Source organism: Pezoporus occidentalis, unplaced genomic scaffold (assembly GCF_034315485.1).
Source record: "Pezoporus occidentalis ecotype Australia unplaced genomic scaffold, CSIRO_AGI_Poc_V1 ctg14, whole genome shotgun sequence".
Lineage (NCBI taxonomy): Eukaryota > Metazoa > Chordata > Aves > Psittaciformes > Psittacidae > Pezoporus > Pezoporus occidentalis.
The window spans coordinates 1,421,585-1,440,621 of record NW_026913209.1 but is presented as its reverse complement, the minus strand read 5'-3'; the positions used below and the strand labels follow the sequence as shown (position 1 = coordinate 1,440,621).

At 35.5% G+C, this 19,037-nt stretch overlaps 1 protein-coding gene across 5 annotated transcripts in view; it reads left to right on the top strand.

The window, feature by feature from the left end:
- DOCK4 (dedicator of cytokinesis 4) overlaps positions 1-19,037 on the top strand; it is a 243,807-nt gene that overhangs the window by 141,508 nt on the left and 83,262 nt on the right. For all 5 annotated transcript variants that reach the window (XM_062609561.1, XM_062609562.1, XM_062609560.1 and 2 more), the window contains exons 14-17: positions 13,755-13,879; positions 15,570-15,732; positions 17,233-17,339; positions 18,023-18,179. In XM_062609561.1, coding sequence (XP_062465545.1) covers positions 13,755-13,879; positions 15,570-15,732; positions 17,233-17,339; positions 18,023-18,179 — 552 coding nt within the window. The remainder of the gene's footprint in view (positions 1-13,754; positions 13,880-15,569; positions 15,733-17,232; positions 17,340-18,022; positions 18,180-19,037) is intronic.

The following is a 19,037-nucleotide window of genomic DNA, read 5'->3' as shown; positions in this document are numbered from 1 at the left end:
TTAGATTATGTATGTTTGTTTAATGGAAGCATTCAATTGAAATCTTATGGCTTATTAGCTAGGGTTTATTTGTTGTATTACTGTTGGACATGTAATTTGAATCAAATGAGTACTGTAGACGATATGGTTGGTAACAGTGGAAGCAGTTTTACTGAGCACATTATAACTCTCATTAAGAAACCTTTTTGCATTTATTTTTGATTTAGTGACCTTCTGGTCTGTTTATCAAATTTTCTAAAGTCTGTAAATTACTCTTGTATCCTTTCACTTTCCAGTTGTGAAATAATGTGATGTCATAAACTGCAGAAAACATGTTATAGCAGAGTATTGTATAGCAGCTACTGGAGGAATTTCTCAACTTGGTTTCAAAGAATTGTGCAGGCTCAGTTTGTCCAATTTTTCTTTTTTATTAAAAAAAAATATAGGTTTTGATGTGCTGCTTTCTCAGTTCAAAGGTATGCTCACCTCAGCTTGGCAAAATGGACAGTTTTTTTATTCTCCCTTTATTTATTCTGCATTTACTGACATGGAAGATATTTTTCCTAAAGAGAAATAATCATTTCACTCTTGCAATGATGAGTTTCAAGGACTAACCAGAGCAGTATGCCCTAGGCACTGAAATGCCTGCAGGAACGTAGCTTTTGAAATGCCTTTTTCTTCTAAAGCTCCCCTTTAATTTTGTTTCTCTTCTAGTGTCTTTTCAGAGATAAATTAGAGAACTTCATCTTTTGCCACTGGAAATGGTCATTAATTAGATCTTATTTTATATTTTTGTTGAAAGTAAGTTTGTAGCTATGGCTAATTAGCACTTAGTTTAAGGTTCTGAACCAGACTGTATTCAATTATTCATTAATACTTCATGCTGCTAAACTACAGTATCTCTTTTGTAAGTCACTTATTTTAAGTTTCTCTCCTATTCTGGTTTATTTAAACTCTCTGTGACCTCCATTTTTCATCATATATTTTCTCTTTGGACATTTTGTCATTAAAAGTAACTAGAATCAGCATACATGCCAAACCAGAATTTTGTTGACAATAATAATGCCTGGTTTTATAGAGCAATGCTTTTTATGTCACTGGAGCTTGGCAGGGTGAAGCCACAGAATGCTGTTTCCAGGACCCATAGAATGTTTCAATGAACTCCAAGTGTTTTAGGAAATGAAGTAGATAGCTAGGAAAAAAGCATACATAATTCAAAAAGGCTGTGAAATAGGTAACTATTTTAGCTGTTTTATTTTTTAAGGGCAAACTCTATGAGACAACTAGTAAACTTCCTTCCATCATCCTAGTTTGGCAGTCTGCAGATGCACAAGCCAATGGTCTCAGGAGGCTTTGTAAGCCAGTGAAGGATAACTGTGCTTACCCCCTGGATTTCTGTATTCACCAGTCCTGAAAGGACAGACAATCACATCACTACTTAGTACATAAAATTTAGCATTTAATATTTACAAACATACTAGACTTTTTGGGCAGTACTTTAAGTTTGATTAATGTACATTATAGGTGATGAAATGTAAAAGCCCTTTTCTATTTTTCTATATGTATTTTTACCAGCTTTTTTTTCTGTTTTATGTAGTGCATTCTCACAGAATCTTTTTCCAAATTTCAAAGCCAAAATCCACTCAATATGAGATTCTAGTACATAAAGTAATCTCAGTACATAAAGCAGTTCAGTTAGGCCCGATCTTTACTCTAGAGAACTTCATCTATGAACATACTCTATGCATCTTTGTCTATAATATCAAAGAAAATTCTTATTTAAAACAGCTATAGATGCGACTTTAAAAGGCTGTGTATCTTATAGAAGACAGCAGGTAGCCTCCAAATGTCTTAGTCCATAAATGTACTTAAGTGCATAAACAGTTGGCCTGTTGGCTGATATTGCAACAGATTGTCATAGATGGATATTAATTAGCTATGGACACCCATTTTCAGCTCATGATCTGAAATAGTGGCATTACCACTGCTGAGATCTGACAACCACTTGCTTTGAATTTAAATCAGGGTTTATATTTCTTCCTGTCCATCCAAATTATTAAACTCTTTTGATATTAGAAAAGGTTAAAGAATTGATGAGTCATTGTTTTCCTTGTACATTATCTTAAAAGGTGTATAATGCTGATAACTATGGCTAGAGCTGGTCAGTCCTGACTGCAAAGTTCTTGGTTTGTAATCCTTTACTCTGAATTTTTTGGTCCTCTTCTAATCCTGTGATGTAATTTTGCAAATAACATAGCTAAAGACTACATGAAGCTGCAGTATTCATTTCTGTAACAGAATTGTCATACTTTCAGATGTATTTGTCAAACAATACAAGTCTCATTTTGTTTCTCAATGTTCTGTTTGGTTTCCTTAAAAGTTTCTGCTCATTCAGCAGATAGAATGAGCTGCCCAGGATGTTGCAGTGCTTCTAAGTTTCCTACAGTAAGCTTTCATATGCTTAATTTAGGAAACATTACTTAGGCTTTTTTACCATCACATCTGGTTGCTTTTGCATTTGTCAGCTTTTAATTTCATTAGATGTCCTTTATCTGTCCAGTTAAATCTCATCAGAATCCTGTCTTTGAAAGCTACTGAATATACTCATTACTCTTTCATCTGGATTATTAAAAGGTCTTCTATTCTTTTCATGTGCAAGCGCACACTCTCCAGTCCTTCTTGCTTTCTATTTTCAGTAGCTTTTAGAATGAAACTAAAACTAGAATTTTTGTCTTTTTATACAAATGATCTCACAAAATGCTACCCTCATCATAAGATGCATTTTTCAATGATGTTATTTTGACTAGAAGCATATTCCCTCTTTCAAAGCTTAGAATAAGAGTCTGGAGAGCAAAAATGTAATGAAAGCTATGGAATCTGTTCTCTTCATCATGGTGTCTCTATCTGTCAGTGGGCTTGGATATAGTGAGGAACTGTTTATTCTAGGAAAAGAAATTTATGTCTGACACACTTGTATGAATTTTTCCAGTCTTCTCTATCCTGCATGGAGTACAAACAGCCTAAATTTAACACCTGCCATTGTTTACTATTCTGATTTCCAAGAATCCAGATACATGTATTTTTCATTACTGAAAGTGATATTGCCTGGATATATTACTTACACAAAATATTCTTAAGCAATACTGTGTAGTAAAGACACCCTGAATTTTGACCTTTCACAAAATTGTAGTACTCTGTAGGGAACAGCCTCTGCCTTCCAAATCCTATTTTAATACTTTTTTAAAACTTTGATCCTATCTACCTAAGGAATTATCATTTCCACAAGTCACTGGTGAAAACAAAGGTGACTACATGACTACATACTTGGTAGGACAAGTGCAAGGAACTTCTAGGTTGTTCTTCTTCCCATCTCCTCTGTTTTGTTTTCTTGGTTCGTTAGGATCAGAAAGAAAAGAGAGAACTGTGGAAAGACAGAATTTAATTGGACTTCCCTTGATTTAAAGTCTCTTGACATGGAGGATGGGGAAAAGGGACTTCTTTAGTTTATAGGATTTGGAAGAGTAAGCTGGCTTTCTTTTAAGCATTGTATAAGTAGCAATGATGCATGGGAAGTGTATACAAGGATAGTTATGGCTTCCATTAACCAGGTAAGGAGCACTCGCAAACTAACATGAATGCTTTAGCTCTGTAAAAATAGATAAGCTTTCAAAATTCTGTTGGAAATACTTTATGTTGTAGCTGTACAAACTCAGCAGGTCAAAGTCTTCTGTTAAAAAAACCCTTGTGTTTTATACTCCACTTGTTCAAAGCAACTTGTTTTACATTTCATTGTTAAAAGAAAGGAAAAAACAGATCACAGAGCAATTGAGTCTTATGTGGTAAATCTACAATCCATTTGAAAGCTGAAGGTATTACAGTTCGAGAATCCCTTATAAAGGGCATTTCATTTTCTTTTCTGATGAGTGTTTCTTAGGGCTTGTTGAGAATTTCTATAATAAAGCTAAAAATGCAGATAATGTTCTATTGAAAAAGGACAGAAGGGTAACAGAGGAAAGGAATCTGTGTATTCATCTTTGCCTTTGGTTTAAATGCCAACGCTTACTTAATCCAATAGTAAAAAGGCAGTAGTGTTACCAAAGTTACCAGTGCTCCCAGAATTCTAACACTTGCTGAGTGGCTTCAATGTTTCTCTGGAAACAAGAATATATGTAACATATAAAAACTAGCTAGCAGTATATAAATAATAGAAATAATTATGATAATGGGATTTTACTTCCTGTAGTGATTAAATTCTTTGTGAAATGCGGTGTGCCTGTATCTTCCTGAGCTGATCTCCTTAAGGATGACCTTCTCTCAAATAACATCCTTCTATACTGTGGTTTTCATGAAATATGCCAGATTGCTTATCTTGACTTTTTTAATTGATTTTTTAATTTTTTTTTTTTTATTAAATCCAATTCTGAATCTTATGTAAGAAATCGGGAAGGCAAGAGACTGATGTGGCTGAGTAAAGACATCCTTCTCTCTAAATTGGAGAGATGTGGGTTTGATGGGTGGACTATTCAGTGGATAATTTATTGGTAGGATGATCACATTCAGAGAGTAGTGGTCAGCAGCTGAATGTCAATGGCCAGATAGAGATCAGTGCCAAGTGGGGCACTGACCCCTCATGGGGGGTCTGTACTAGGACCAGTGCTGCTTAATATCTTTATCAGTATTATAGACAGTAGGATTGAGTGCACCCTCAGCAGATTTGCAGATGACAGCAAGATGAGTGGTGTGGTTGTGACAAGCCTGAGGAAACTAATTTGTAATTTCCTCCCTTTTTAATAGGGCCTGTATCGATGTGTAATGGTTTTAAACTAAAAGAGGGGAGATTTAGGTTAGATTTAGAAATTCTTAAGTGTGGGGGTGGTGAGAAACTGGAGCGGATTGCCCAGAGAAATTGTGGATGCTCCATCCCTGGAAACACACAGAGTCAGGCTGGACAGGCCTCTGAGCAACCTGATCTAGTGGAAGGTCCTCTCCTCATTTCAGGGGATTGGACTAAATGACCTTTAAAGGTCCCTTCCAACCCAAACCAGTCTATGATTTTATGAAATCATCGAAGTTCAACTCTCAGAGAGACATTAGCAAGAGTTTAGTATTGCTATAGTATCCCAGGACTTAATCTCTTACCCTTCTGCCCCCTAGGGTATATATTAATAAACACATATATTTGGATAATTAAATTATTTACAAATTCCAACTTGTGAGTACTTCAAATGTGATGTGCTTGTAGTGTAACTTGTTGAAATTCAGTGCTGCATCACCCAGACATAGGGCCACCTACTTTTGAATTGTGTTCTTCTGTTTTGTTCCCTGGGTTTCTGTATAACTGCTTCTTATCACAACTTCAGCTGTGCCAGTTCAGAGTTTACTCAGCTAAAAAGGGAGTGGAAGATTTCCTGCCTTTATCTTTTATCTTCCAGTTTTGCTTGTTATTGTCATTATGTCAGTGTGGATAGTAAGATCATAGAACATCCTAGCTGCTAAAAGACATAGTATGGATTGACTTGAAGGGTAGGAGGTGAGGTAGACTAAGGGTCCCTAGCCCTCTCCACATTTAAAATCACATTCTGCATGATTTTTTGAGATCATCCTACTGACAATAGCTACACAGGTCTTGTCCCTTTCTACAAAATAATCTAAGGAGTTTTTCTCTAAAACATTTTTCATCCACAAGTTTTACATCCTGGATAATAACATTTTGTCTGTGCTACATCGACAGATATTCAGTCCCTACAACTGAAATTGTTTTAAGAGCTGTTCAAGTCATGTTTAGGGTATAAAACAAAGCAACGTGTTAGCTTGTATTTTACAGAGATGTAAATGAACAGGAGCTTTCTCTAAACAAAATAGTGTTTTCTGCTCCTTTTTAATTCATGCTTCTAAAGGACCTGTAATTCCAAGCAAAGCTTTCAAAAAAGCAATTCCTAACAAAAGCTCCTAGTGAGTTCTGTGCAATTATTTTTAAATTAGTGGCTGCTGTCAGGACAGTTTAGATTTGCACACTGAAAGCTATAACTATCTGAGATGCTATCTTATTCAAGTGCAATCACACTATGTTTTGTTATAGTAAATAATCAAATTGGAATTTATTTCATTAGAAAGCTTTTTGAGGATAGCTGGCAAACTAAACACTTTTCATTCTAACAAAGACAGCTACCTTTGATCTTTGACAGCTATCTTCAGTTTGAAAACCTGTTCCATATTAATATGCTACAAGAAATTCTGCAGTTCTAAATGTGTTTGGAATATGAGAAAAGTCTTGTTATATCTCTGTTGCAATTGTAACTCAGTTTTCTTTCTGTAAGTTTAAAAGCAGTTTTGTGATGAAAGGATCATTACTTTGATGCTTAGGTTAGGTACAAAAGTTCCTAGAAAAAATAAAAAAGCAACCAACATATATTCATACAAATGTTCTCCCGATGCTTGTCCTTTTCTGACCTTCTTCTGTCTAGTGATTACCTGTGTTGTTCCTGTAATTTGAGCTTCAGTGGGAGCATTCAAGCCTCTGTTGGCTGGAGGCAGCTTGCATGTAGGTCCCATAGCTGGGGTGTGCAATGTGAGCAACAGTAGACTAGTTCTTGTAGGCAGGTCCTGAGTAGTGGTGATGCAGCATCCTACCTGTGAAAGAAAGGGAGCAAGCAGAGCCATCCCATAATGAAACCACTCAGTAAAGATGACAGGACCCCTCCTGTCGTCTCCAAACTGCAAAATACTCCTGCCTCTTTTTTCTTTACCCATTATTTAAAATGTGTGTTTTATAGTTGGCAGGTTCGGGAAGGCTGACCTCCATTAGCTAAGTGTGTCCTCCAGCAGTCTGTCTGCTGGCTGTTTTTCAACATTAATTGACTTTTCCTCAGACATTTTATAATTGCCTCTTTCACGTAATTGAGGCTCATCAGGTCTCTGTGCTGCGCTCTTGTTCAGCCCTTGGACAATTCATTGCTAGTTGGATTGACGTGATGAAGCTTCTTTGGTTTCTTCTTAGGTCAGAAACCTTGAGCTGTCATGTGCCTGATTAGCATCTACATTGGGGGCAAGAAGAGTTTGGAGTTTTTCCCCTCTAGGCCTACAAATAGGGCTTTCATGATTTGTTTGCCAGGTCACAGCTGAAACGTATTGGCAAGACCCGAAGAAGAGGCAGGTTCATATGCTAGTGCTGTGCTTGTACACATTTTGGTTTAGCAACCCAGACATTTTAGGTCAGCACCTTTTTTCATATTCAGTTAAATTCAGATACCAGAGTAAATATCCCTGCAGAATGTGCACAGGAAAGTTAAGGCTGTATAATCATTCATATCACTACAGCTTTATGTTTTTTGTTGATTTCTGTGGAACTTCAATTTCCATATAGCTTTAGACCTCACTTCACAGTAGAAGCTCTTGTAGGACTGTTTCAGTCTGCAGCTTTTAATATTTAAAAATCTTGTTTTGATTATCCAGATAGGTGAAATAGTGCCAAAGTGTTGCAGTTAATGGGTCACTTCTTTAATTAGGGCAGAATATATTGATACCCTTTTTTAACACATTGCATTATTTTCTGAAGTAAGAACAAACAGCTTCCCTAGATATGCACTCTGTGATCCTCACAGTTCTTCTGTTTTTCCAAGAGGGAGTTTATTACTCCCTACTCCAACACCAACCTTTTTTTTCTACTTTGTTTGTCATCTCACATCCAATGTGCAACAGCCTTCTGCCTTACTTATGCTTGGTTGTAATGTGTTAACCTCATTTTTTATTGGGATAGTGGCTAGAAAGAAGCTTTGCCAAGATAAGCAGTTTTCTAAGCGGTGAAATTTAGACAACACAGAAATGCAACACATGGCTTCTTTAATTTGCCTTTTTCCAGCCTCTGTTGACTCAGCTCATAACCCACATGTCTAGAAGTGTCCTTCACTTCTAAGGAGATCCAGGTGGTTTAGCTCCACCAAATATCTTTAATGATCTTAGTGTGTATTGTTCACCATTCTGTAATCTTTTCTTACCTAGAAAACTGTATGTCAATCCTAGACAAAGCTGACTTAGGGGTTTGACCCTATCTTGGTTAATAGTGTTACTAACTGGATATCGATACCCACATATTCATTGCACAGTCTGGAAGCCCTGGTGAATTCAGAAAGCTGAAAGAAAACTAGCACAACAGGAGCTGGGGGATGGAAGTGCTCCATAAGAGCAGGGGAAAATGAGCTGCCCTTTCTTTTGAAAGAAATGCTTTCAAGTGTTCTTGATCTTTGGTACCACACAACTTCATTGTAGGTAGAAGATTGTCAACTTAGTTGAGCATCATTTTCAATGTCATTTTCAGTTGCTTATTCCTTTACCAAACTTTATGCTGAAAATAACCATGGGATGTTTTCAGTGAAGCAGACTTAGAGAAGGGGACATTGTATTTATCAATATGGAAATAAGATGGAATAAGTATGTTGCTTTTTTTGTTATGTTTAGTATCATCATGTCTGATTGAGATTCCGTTCTATAAGCATGTTTTCAACCAGTAATTAAAATCTGATGTACTGTACCATTTAAGATGTGCCTCTCTTGTTTTTGTGTAAATTCCCCATATTTGGTCAAGTATAAGACTGTGTGAAAATCTCAATACACATACCTGGGAGAGATTTGAGTCATGCAAATACTATGGTATCTGAAGATACTGTTTATACTCACCAAAGCCTACCTCTGAACTCAGATATTCAGTAGGACTTTGCCTTTCAGTACTACTTATGGCTGTAACTGTCTCTCTTAGAACATGATCTAATCTGTCAGTATTACCTGTCTGATATACTGGTTAAGGCAAAGAGCCCATAGAAAAATGGTACATGTTCTTGTAATCAAATGTGTAATTACAGTTGCCATAATTTAAAAAGATCTGTTAAAGGAATATAGATAAATTGAGAAATTTTCTGATGTCTGAATACATTGTAGAGAAAGTTGGAATTGTTTAGATTGGAACAGGCAACACAAAAAAATTTCCTTAGTCTTACACAACCTCAATTTTTGTTGAGAGAATTTCTGTTAAGGAACATTGAAGCAATGGCATTTCTACACTGAGGAAATAAAAGTGATTAAGAGATCTCCAGAGCAATATATTTAGATTGAAATAATTTTTTAAATTTTGATCCAAATATATTTTTTTATTTTAATTTTCTTTCCTTTTTCCTTTCCAGAGTGAAAATTTACTTTTCAAACCCATTTTCTTTTTTCACTGTCAGCTCTTTTCTGATAAGGCTTTGTGCTTGACTTTTACAACCTCATTGACTTCCTGATTTTATGAGCTTTTACTTACAAATGTTCATACAAATATTGTGCTAAAGGTTTGTCAGAAGCACAGTTTTAAGTTTTTAACATTCCTGTACATGTATCTGTCCTGCGAACAGGCAGGGTACTCAAAAAGTGATCCCAAGCTAGCTGTATAATGTGCACAGTTTATTAAACAAGCACACTAAGGCAAACAAGCACACTAAGGTGAATCAGGTATATATATATGTGTATGTATAGCACAGAGGAAAATTAGCAAATCATTACTGCATAGAGAGAACAGAGATTAAGAATTACATCACCAATCACCACCTAATCATCATCCATGCCCACACTTCAAGCTGAGAAGCCTCGTTGCAGCCGATGCCAGGAATTTGGAATTTGGAAAATTCCTAGGCAGTGCATCACCCATAGGTGGGGCTTCAGATCTGGCCACAAGAGGGTCCTGCTTTTATACCCTTAGAAAAACAATTGGCTTTGTGCCAGATATGTAATTGTTCACTCTTGGGGTGCAGTTTCTCTTGGTATCACTGTTGTCCATGCTGAAGCATTGGCCAGGTGCCCTGGTGTGGCCAGGTATGAAGGTCATAGACACCTGCACCCTTAAGTTTTCCTGCCTTTTTCCGACAAATAGTCACATTGAATAAATACATATACTTTATAGAACACGTTTTGACAAAACCATACTCTCTTATGTCTCTCAGTCATGAGCAGGAATCCATGGTTGTACCTGAAATGTGAAAGTTCAATATAGTTGGCTTTCTTATTATTTTGATTGGGAATAGTAATCTTTTCTAAACCAAAAGTGAAATATGTGTGCATACAAATCCAGACAGAAGGCCAGATTTAAACTAAAACCTACATATTTGTAAAGACTATAAAATGTCAGATGTGCCACATTGAGGAAAGGAAGCTGCTGTTATATCTGCAAGGTACAGGCTACCCTTGATATGTAGCCCATAGTTTACATTATTTTTGATGAATTTTCCTGTCTATTTTTGTTCTCTCCCTTCTGCTTTTGTACTCATTTCCATATGAAACATTGTTATTCTTCATACAGCATGAGAGGTTCAGTTTTCTCTTGGATTTAATTTGCCTTGCATGATAATGGAGAAAATCTGTCATTATCTTTCAATAACGTGACCAACATGTCTTAATTTTCTCTGGGACATTGAAAATGGAGTAGAGATTCCTGAATAGTTGTAGATCAGGTCAAAATTCATCTGAACTATCCTCTCGTGACAAATGATTACAAACTCTGCCAAAGTTCTGTACGAGGAGAACAGGACAGTATTTGTGACAGTACATCCTCCTCCTGTGTTTTTTTTTACCTGTGATTTTTCTGTCAACTAGGTGGGTGAAAGTCAATGGGGTTGGATTTTTTAAAAAAACTTAAAATGCAGACACCATTTTTGAAAGCCTGCCTAACTTTTGTGAAGTGCTGATTACTTCTTTTAGAAATACTTTCTTATTTTTGCATAGAAATGTAGAATTGATTGGGTTGGAAGGGACCTTTAAAGATAATTTTGATCTTTAAAAATTATTATTCCTGCTCCCACCAAGGGCAGAGACATCTTTCACTGCATCAGGTTTCTCAAAGCCATGTCCAGTTTGGCCTTGGACATTTGCAATAATGGGGTATCCACAACTCCTCTGAGCATCCTGTTCCACTGTCATTTTCATTTGCACTTAAATCCTGTACAGTTTGCCCTTTTCAAAAGAGAAAACTTGAGTTTTGCTGAGTTTTATCTGGGGTAGGTCATAAAATTTGTGGTGAACATGGTTGTTTGGTTATGTTTCTGTGAAGACACCATGGAAAATTGAAATAATTCCTTGCTGATAAATGTAAATAATGAGAGAATGTAGCACAAATGCAAGTAGAAATCAAGTTAATCTTTCAGGAGATAAATGCTGCAACTACAGATTATTGGCTAAAATTAGTTATATAACAAAGCTTCTCTTTTTGATTACTATATGTTGGCGTTTTTTCCTGAATGTCAGACTCTTGAAAGTGACAGACTGCACTAACCAGAACCTATCCTTGTATAAGCATATGCTAAGAAAGGACCTAATATATTGCATGCTCTTTAGTAAGTGTACTGTACTAGTTTCTAAAACATTTAGAAAGTTGCAGAAGTATTACTGCAATGTGTAAATAATCAGAATCTAGTAGTTCTAAGGGTAGTTGAAGGGTGACTTGAATAAACACCAGAGCTGATTCAGACCAGGGGCCTATCTAGCCAAGTGTTGTAAACAGACACCTAAGGAAGAGTAAGAACTGTGCATGCATATATGCATGTATGGTAAATATACCTGATATTCTTCCAGCCTCCAGCTATTTTCAACTCAGGGGATTTCCTGAGCTGCTTCTGATCCTCTGTTTCATATCCTTTAGTGGATTTTTCCTTCCACAACTTCTCCATTCTTCACCTGAATCTTTATACATTTCTCATATTCACAACATCCTTTTGAAAGGTTTTGTGTTTGGATTTTGGTTTAGGGTTGCTTCTGCAGGTTTTTCTGTTTGGTTTTGTTGTTTTTGTTTTGTTTTGTTTACAAGGCTTACAGTCCATTACCTGAATAACCACCACCTTTCCACCTTTTGCTCATTTTGAACCTGGCTCCTACCGGGAACTAGGGCTTAATTCAATGATTGCACACACTTAATAATTCAGCTCTTTCATTCTTGACTTCACACAAAACTCTTAAGTGAATACCATCTGGTCCTGGTATGTGTTTGTGTTTATTCTGTCTAACTTTATTCTAACCTCAATCCATAGCTGTTTCAGAAGGTAAATAATAATAATAGCAAATTTCCACACCCCCCCCCTTATTTTGTGGGCATGGTTTTTGAGGACTTGATAATATAGCACTTTCCTCTATTACCTTTTTTTTATTTTTTTTTTTTCCCATTTGTCAGTGGTTTAGGTTGTGCTTTGGAGGAATCATTTAATTATTTTGCATACAGTGATGGAATAATATTATAAAAATGTTAGAAGAATTAGCAAGGTCATTGTTTCTGGTACTTCAAAATCGCTCGTGAGTGATTATGCAGTAAGATAAAAGCAAGAAATGTGAAATATGAGAGTATGCTGCAAAGTTCAAGCAGGTCAAATTCTGCTTGTACATTAAAAGAAAGCTGGAAATTGAAGATGAACTAATTATTTATTAATTAAATATCTTGTAATTAATTTTACCCACATTAGAAGTATCCATCTCATGTTTGACTTCTAAATGATACTCCTATAAATATATGAAACTGTCATACTTGCACTCTTTTCACCTAGTGCTCAATGAAAATCTGCTTTACTGAAAAAGGATATTCCCACTATGCTAAAATTGCATTGCACTAGATAAAAGCATACATCCTCAATTTCTTTTTCTACCAAATCTAGACATTAGAATTTTAGAAGGTACTTCTAATTATGACACTGTGCTGTATTTTTCTATTTCACAAGGAAAATCCAGTTGTTTCCATGTACTTCTGGTAATGTTTGTCCAGAGCTAGATTAGTTTACACTTCTTAGAAAAACAAATACCATTATCAGACAGAGCAAAGGCTTCACTATCATGCCACTCCAGTCAGTACCAGTACTGCTTCTCCCCTGTTCTGTCCCCTCTGCAACTCCCAACCAATCTTTCTTCCTTTCATCAACTATAAACTTGCGATTTGTGTCAAATTAAACTAAAATAAAATTACCAGCTTTTGGATCTCATCCAAAAGTTCTTGTTGCGGTCTTGACAGAAAACTTAACATGATCCTGTATGAACGTGCAAAGAATTTCATTTTAAATATGCTAGCAGTATTCAGTAACTTGTACATTCTCTGTAGGACTTATGTAATGCCTGTATTGGATTTGTAGTTTGAATGTGTTAATGAAGGTTTTAATTTCTCAGAGGCCTTTCCAACATGCTAAAAATATGCTAACATTTTTGCTGGTAAACTTTGGAACATCCTGATAATGTAAAGTATGTTGGGATCTTTTAGATCAGAAAGATGAATTTGAACACTAGCAGTCTGGGAAGCCTGTCCTTCTAATGGAAAGAGCGCCAACCTCTTGTTTTTTGCTTCTTCAGATAATAAAATTTCTTCTGAGATTCAGTGTAAAAAAGTTGTAATCAGTTCTTCAAGGAGACATCAAACAGAGAAATGTAATGATTACAAATGAAAGCAAACACATTAATAATGCCTTAGATTGAAAGAGGCATTTACGTAAGGTGAAGCTAGACCAGCTTTAGTATAGCTAGAGATAATCACTGTAAAGACCAAAAAGAGCTAACAGGTGAATAAAAGCCCCTAGAATTTGTTTATTATGGCTTTGTTGTTGGTTTTCTTGGTTTATGAAATCCATTGTTATTATTTAAAATCCATAAATACTGATAAATTGTGGGTATGATACTATCCCTTGTTTGGAAGAGAAGATGAAAGTCTACTAAAGTACTAAAAGCAAAAATGAAGTAAATTGAACTGACTTCTGTAAACTTTGTGTTTGGTTTGTGGTTTTTTATAGGTGAAATGAGGAATGATTTATATATCACTGTAGAAAGAGGAGAGTTTGAGAAAGGAGGGAAAAGCGTGGCAAGAAATGTGGAAGTGACAATGCATGTCGTGGACAGCAGTGGTCAAATTTTAAAGGTATCTTTGTTGTATGTTTTTCCTTGGTGTAGTCCATTTTGATACACTTTTTTAGATGTAAATCATCTTTTGTGGCATTGTTGAAGAGTACAGAATTGCTTTGAAGAAGTCATGTTTATCTTTTGCTGTCTTTAGATATTCAAAGTATATCCACTTTGCATGAAAGTTTTATAAAGTGCCTGTTTGTTTTATTTCTGTGATCAATTACATGATTTATCTGTGATCAGATAAACTGTAATTGCCAGCAAAATAATTAATGATTCCATAAGAGGCCTGAAAATGTTGAAGAAAGATTAAGCTTTGGTGAATTTCTTATTTCATAATAATTCCTCTCGTGAGACACTGGAATGGGTTGCCCAGGGAGGTTGTGAATGCTCCATCCCTGGCAGTGTTCAAGACCAGGTTGGATGTGGCCTTGGGTGATATGATTTAGCGTAAGGTGTCCCTGCCCATGGCAGGGGGGTTGGAATTAGATGATCTTAAGGTCCTTTCCAACCCCAACTATTCTATGATTCTATGATACACAGAACATGTTTTGATAACTTTCAATTTTTTGTCTGATTTTAATAAATCAGAGATCCTTGATGCAAAAATCGCCCCCATGTATCAATAAAACAATAAATTAATGTTCCTTCTTTTCTTCAGGTTTGATTGCATGCTGCTTGTGATAGTTTACAAACAGGCACTGTTTCATATTTTAACTATTGACAAATAACTCTTTCTCAGATTTTTTTTCTGTACCAAAAGATTTCTGTTCACCTTTCACCTTTTCCATACATAGTTAATATAATTTTTCCCTTTTTATTTGAAAGTACTGTTTTCACATGTTCTGCATGATTTTGAGGGCTGTTGAGTGACAAGTTAAAGAAAGGCTGACACAAATAGCCCTAGTGCAAATTGTGTGTCTGTATATGTGAAGAGAGATTGCATGTATAAATGCATGGCATGCAATGTATGTATATTTTTATATATAAATAAATAAACAGAAGTGTGTGTATATGTATTTTCTATATATATATATTTACATTTTTAAAAAGGCTATTAAGGTGCAAAGGTGATGTCTTATGATTGCTGAGGAGAAAAGCTACAGCTTAGCTTTCCCCCAGGGAATTAAATAATAGGTATCCCCAAGTCAGGATTTAGACAAATCCATTTGCCTATTGTGCTAATGTGCTGTGGAAAGACCATCATGGGTGTTGCAAAGGCAACCGACAGTTTGCATCTTTCTAATCAGAGTCCAGATTTCTTTACTGTTTCATGCTGGGACATATCGCTGATTGCAGCAGGGTTACGGGCTTATTTCAAATGACTACAGACCTTGAGACTGGGCTGTTCTTGTCTCAGTTACATTCTTGTTTGTTGCTTGGGCATAACACTGGATAGACCATGCTGTGTCATGGGACTTCACATCACATTTGTTGCTCAAGCCTTCTTGATTACCCGGTTCCCCCTATATAACACTTTGATTCTCATCAGTGTGGATGATTCTTGCCATTTTTTTCTAATCAGTAAATACTAACAAAGTGCTACTATTTTTATGGGTTTAAAGATAGTGAGCATTGAACTACACATATGGCATTTATGATAGGAATGTAAATATTAAATAGTCTTCATTAGAAGAGAGCTTTGATGACATCTTGCCAGTGAACTATTCTATCTTTAAATCTTTAATAATTTTTTTCTTCATTAGGATTTTATCTCATTTGGCTCTGGAGAGCCACCAGCCAGTGAGTACCATTCCTTTGTGCTTTATCATAACAATGGTCCCAGATGGTCTGAGCTGCTGAAACTTCCTATTCCTGTGGATAAATTCAGAGGAGCACATATCCGCTGTGAATTCCGGCACTGTTCCAGTAAGTGCTGTTCATGACTTCTGCTAGTCCTCTCTCTTACAGCTGCAGTCAGCACATGAGTTTCCATAATACCTCAAGAAAAGGACAGCTGCATGAACTTTCTCTGAAACGCTTTCATGACAGCTTCTCAGGATTGCAGCTCTACTTGGAACTCAGTGCTTTGGGAAAGCTTAAATACTGGGAGAAACCAGTCTAGTTTATTAAATAGAAATAGACAACATTGCAGCTGCAAATATAAACAGAATTTCAGGTAAACTCAGAATGCATATTTAGAATTTGCCTGGTGATTTATCTAAAATTATAGCTGTCCCTTAGTAGATGTTTAGCAGTCCAACCAATGGGAAATGTACATAGGTACATCATGGTCAATCAACATTACTTTTTTACTGCAGGGCTTTTTTCCCCACTTATTCTCTAAACATTCTGAACAATTTTAAAGTTGATTTTGAGGTAAAAATTGAGGTCTGGGTCCTTGTTCTGCATACCAGGGCATGCAAGACAGGTTTCATAGCTATGGTGCTGACTGCTCACAGACTTGTGATAAAATTGCAGTTCTTTTAAACAGATGCCGTTGTTTGACTCTTTTTGGTGATGTAGATATAGCAAGATTTGGTTATTTAGATTGCCATTGTGGAAAGTGGCGCACACAGTAAGTGATAGTATATTTAGATTTTGGATGCTTAAACTTCAAAATATAAGGAACAAATAGGAAGAAATTTGCATTGATTTCTTCTTTTTGAGTTTTAAGGTTTTTATAAGCTATGAAGTAATAAAGGAAAAACATCAGTGGTGTGTTTCAGACAGATTCTTTGCTCAATCTTTCCTATGCAGCACAAGTTGGATATTTTTGTTATCATTACCTGAACCCCAACTATGTTAAACCCTGTCTCAAAAGTCATACATATACACATTTCATTAAAAAATGGTTAATTTTCACAAGTGTTAGCATCTGCACTCACTGGCTTCAGTAAAATCTCAGTGTTCTGCAGTCTGCTTTGTATTTAGGTGATAAACGAATTTTGGAATTTAGGCATCTAAGTTTGAAAATGGTATCTGCTGTCAAACATTCAACAAGGAACAGCAACATCTTCAATCATATCTATAGAGGCAAATGCTTTATTTGAAAATAGAAGTGCAGTGTAGCCTGAGCTGACCTAAAATGGAGACCAGAGGGTAGAATGTGTCACCTGAAAAAAATCCTTTTATTTTCATATTCATTTGGATTTTCTGGAATTATGTATATTTTCTAAGACTGTATATTTGGTGGCTTCCTTTATTTGTTGTTACTAAGTACCAAACCATTACAGAATACTGCTTTTTGATTAACATGAGATAAATAAACCATTACAAGACATAATGTGTAAATCTGAAAAGAAATGTAAGATAATATTAGACTGTCTAGCTGCAAATAGCTTCCAGAATTCTTTTTTATGTTGTATCATATCTGTTTATTTTGTCAAAAATGTATATTAAGTGCTGCTATTTACACATGCATTTCAGCAAAAGAAAAGGGTGAGAAGAAGTTGTTTGGCTTTTCTTTCATGCCCCTGATGCAGGAAAATGGGAGGACTCTGCCAGATGGCACCCATGAACTCATTGTACACAAGGTAATTTGAATTAGTAATGGTTAGCTGTAATGAGTCCTCTGGAACATACTTTATATGCCCGGAAACATTAGGTTGAGAAAGTCTGTATTCATTAACAAAGGAGTGATAATCTCTTCACCATTAAAACGTCAGTTGCTGATTGTTTCATATTAAGATTTTTGTTACAAACTGCAATTGAATCTAGGTATACTTTTCAGTGCCCTGGTTTTACTATGTCTTACTATTATATTAAATTCTATTTTTAATGGATTTGACAAAGACAAGTTAAATTAAAACACACAAAGTGAAGCCCATGATATCCTCTTACAGAATTGCTAAAGTTGGCAAATCAAGCAAGCTTATTTATGCAGATCTAATCAATGTTATAATTGTTTCGAGATGCTTCAGTTTAGTGGAATTTTTGTTTCCACATTTAGCAGTTATTGCTGTTCAGAGGATTTCATATGTTTCCAGCCAAATTTTAGATTTTTAACACCAAGGTTTGTAGCTATTCATTTAACATAACCTCTGCAAATTTGTTGATTTCAATTTCAGATATGAAACTATTACCCAAAACCAAAGTTGCAACAGGCATAGTGAAAATTCTTGGTTTTGGCAGAGAAACAATAATAATTCATATAAATTAGGGATTTAGTCCTTTGTTTTTATGCAGTACAGTTATTTTAGCTGCTTTGTTTTCACAGTGTGAAGAAAACACGAACCTTCAGGATTCTGGTCGCTACCTCAAACTCCCCTTTTCAAAGGGAATTTTCCTGGGAAACAACAGCCAAGCAATAAAAACCACTAAAGAGTCCTTCTGGATTACGTCCTTTCTCTGCTCCACTAAACTCACGCAAAATGGTAGGATATGTTGTTTAAAACATGATGAATTCAAATGAGTGTTATAGCTAGCCTTTTATGTTCCAAGTAAGCATGGATCTACTCAAAAATAGCTTATGTTCTATCCATTATATAAACTGGTTTTCTTCATAATTTTTTTTTCCAGATGGAAACCAATGCAGCATGATAAACCAATGATTTTGAGTAGCTCAAGTATGCTTTTTAGATTAACATGATATTGAAATCAAATGCAGCACTCTTGGAATCAACTATCAAAATGCAGCTGCTTTACAAAACCTCCTAATCTGTTTGTTGCCGAGTTTTAATGTAATACTGTAGGTTTTAGGCTGTGGCAGTTTGGTTTTAGGCACAAATTGCTTTTTTGTTGTATCACTTCTCTTCCTTTAAGCCAACAAACATTTACTACTACTTAAAACAATCACTGGATATAAGCAGTAGCAGATAGAAATACATGTTTGCGCATGCTTTGCCATTGCTATGTATAAAATTCTGAAGATTTTTGTTTGTTTGCCATATTAACTACAGTTTGTAACTGAAACAGCATTCCACAAATTTCTAAATATTTTGTATTTGCTTAGTAATGTGACCATTCTTTGGTATACACACAGTTCTGTATTTGTTTTTTTCTAAGCTGTTTATCACAGTTTTAAGATCTGGCTTTGCTCTTTCTTGTGTGTGAATGATTGTGTCTTTACCTTTCTTATATGTATGATGAAAAAATTGCTGATTGCTTGCAAATTGATTATAGGTGTTTAACAACAACTAAAGCAGCTTTTAAAATTGAAATAATCATCTTAATTTTCACTATTTAGTAGCAAGTGTCCCAAATAGAATTATGTGCAAATAGTAAGTGGTCTG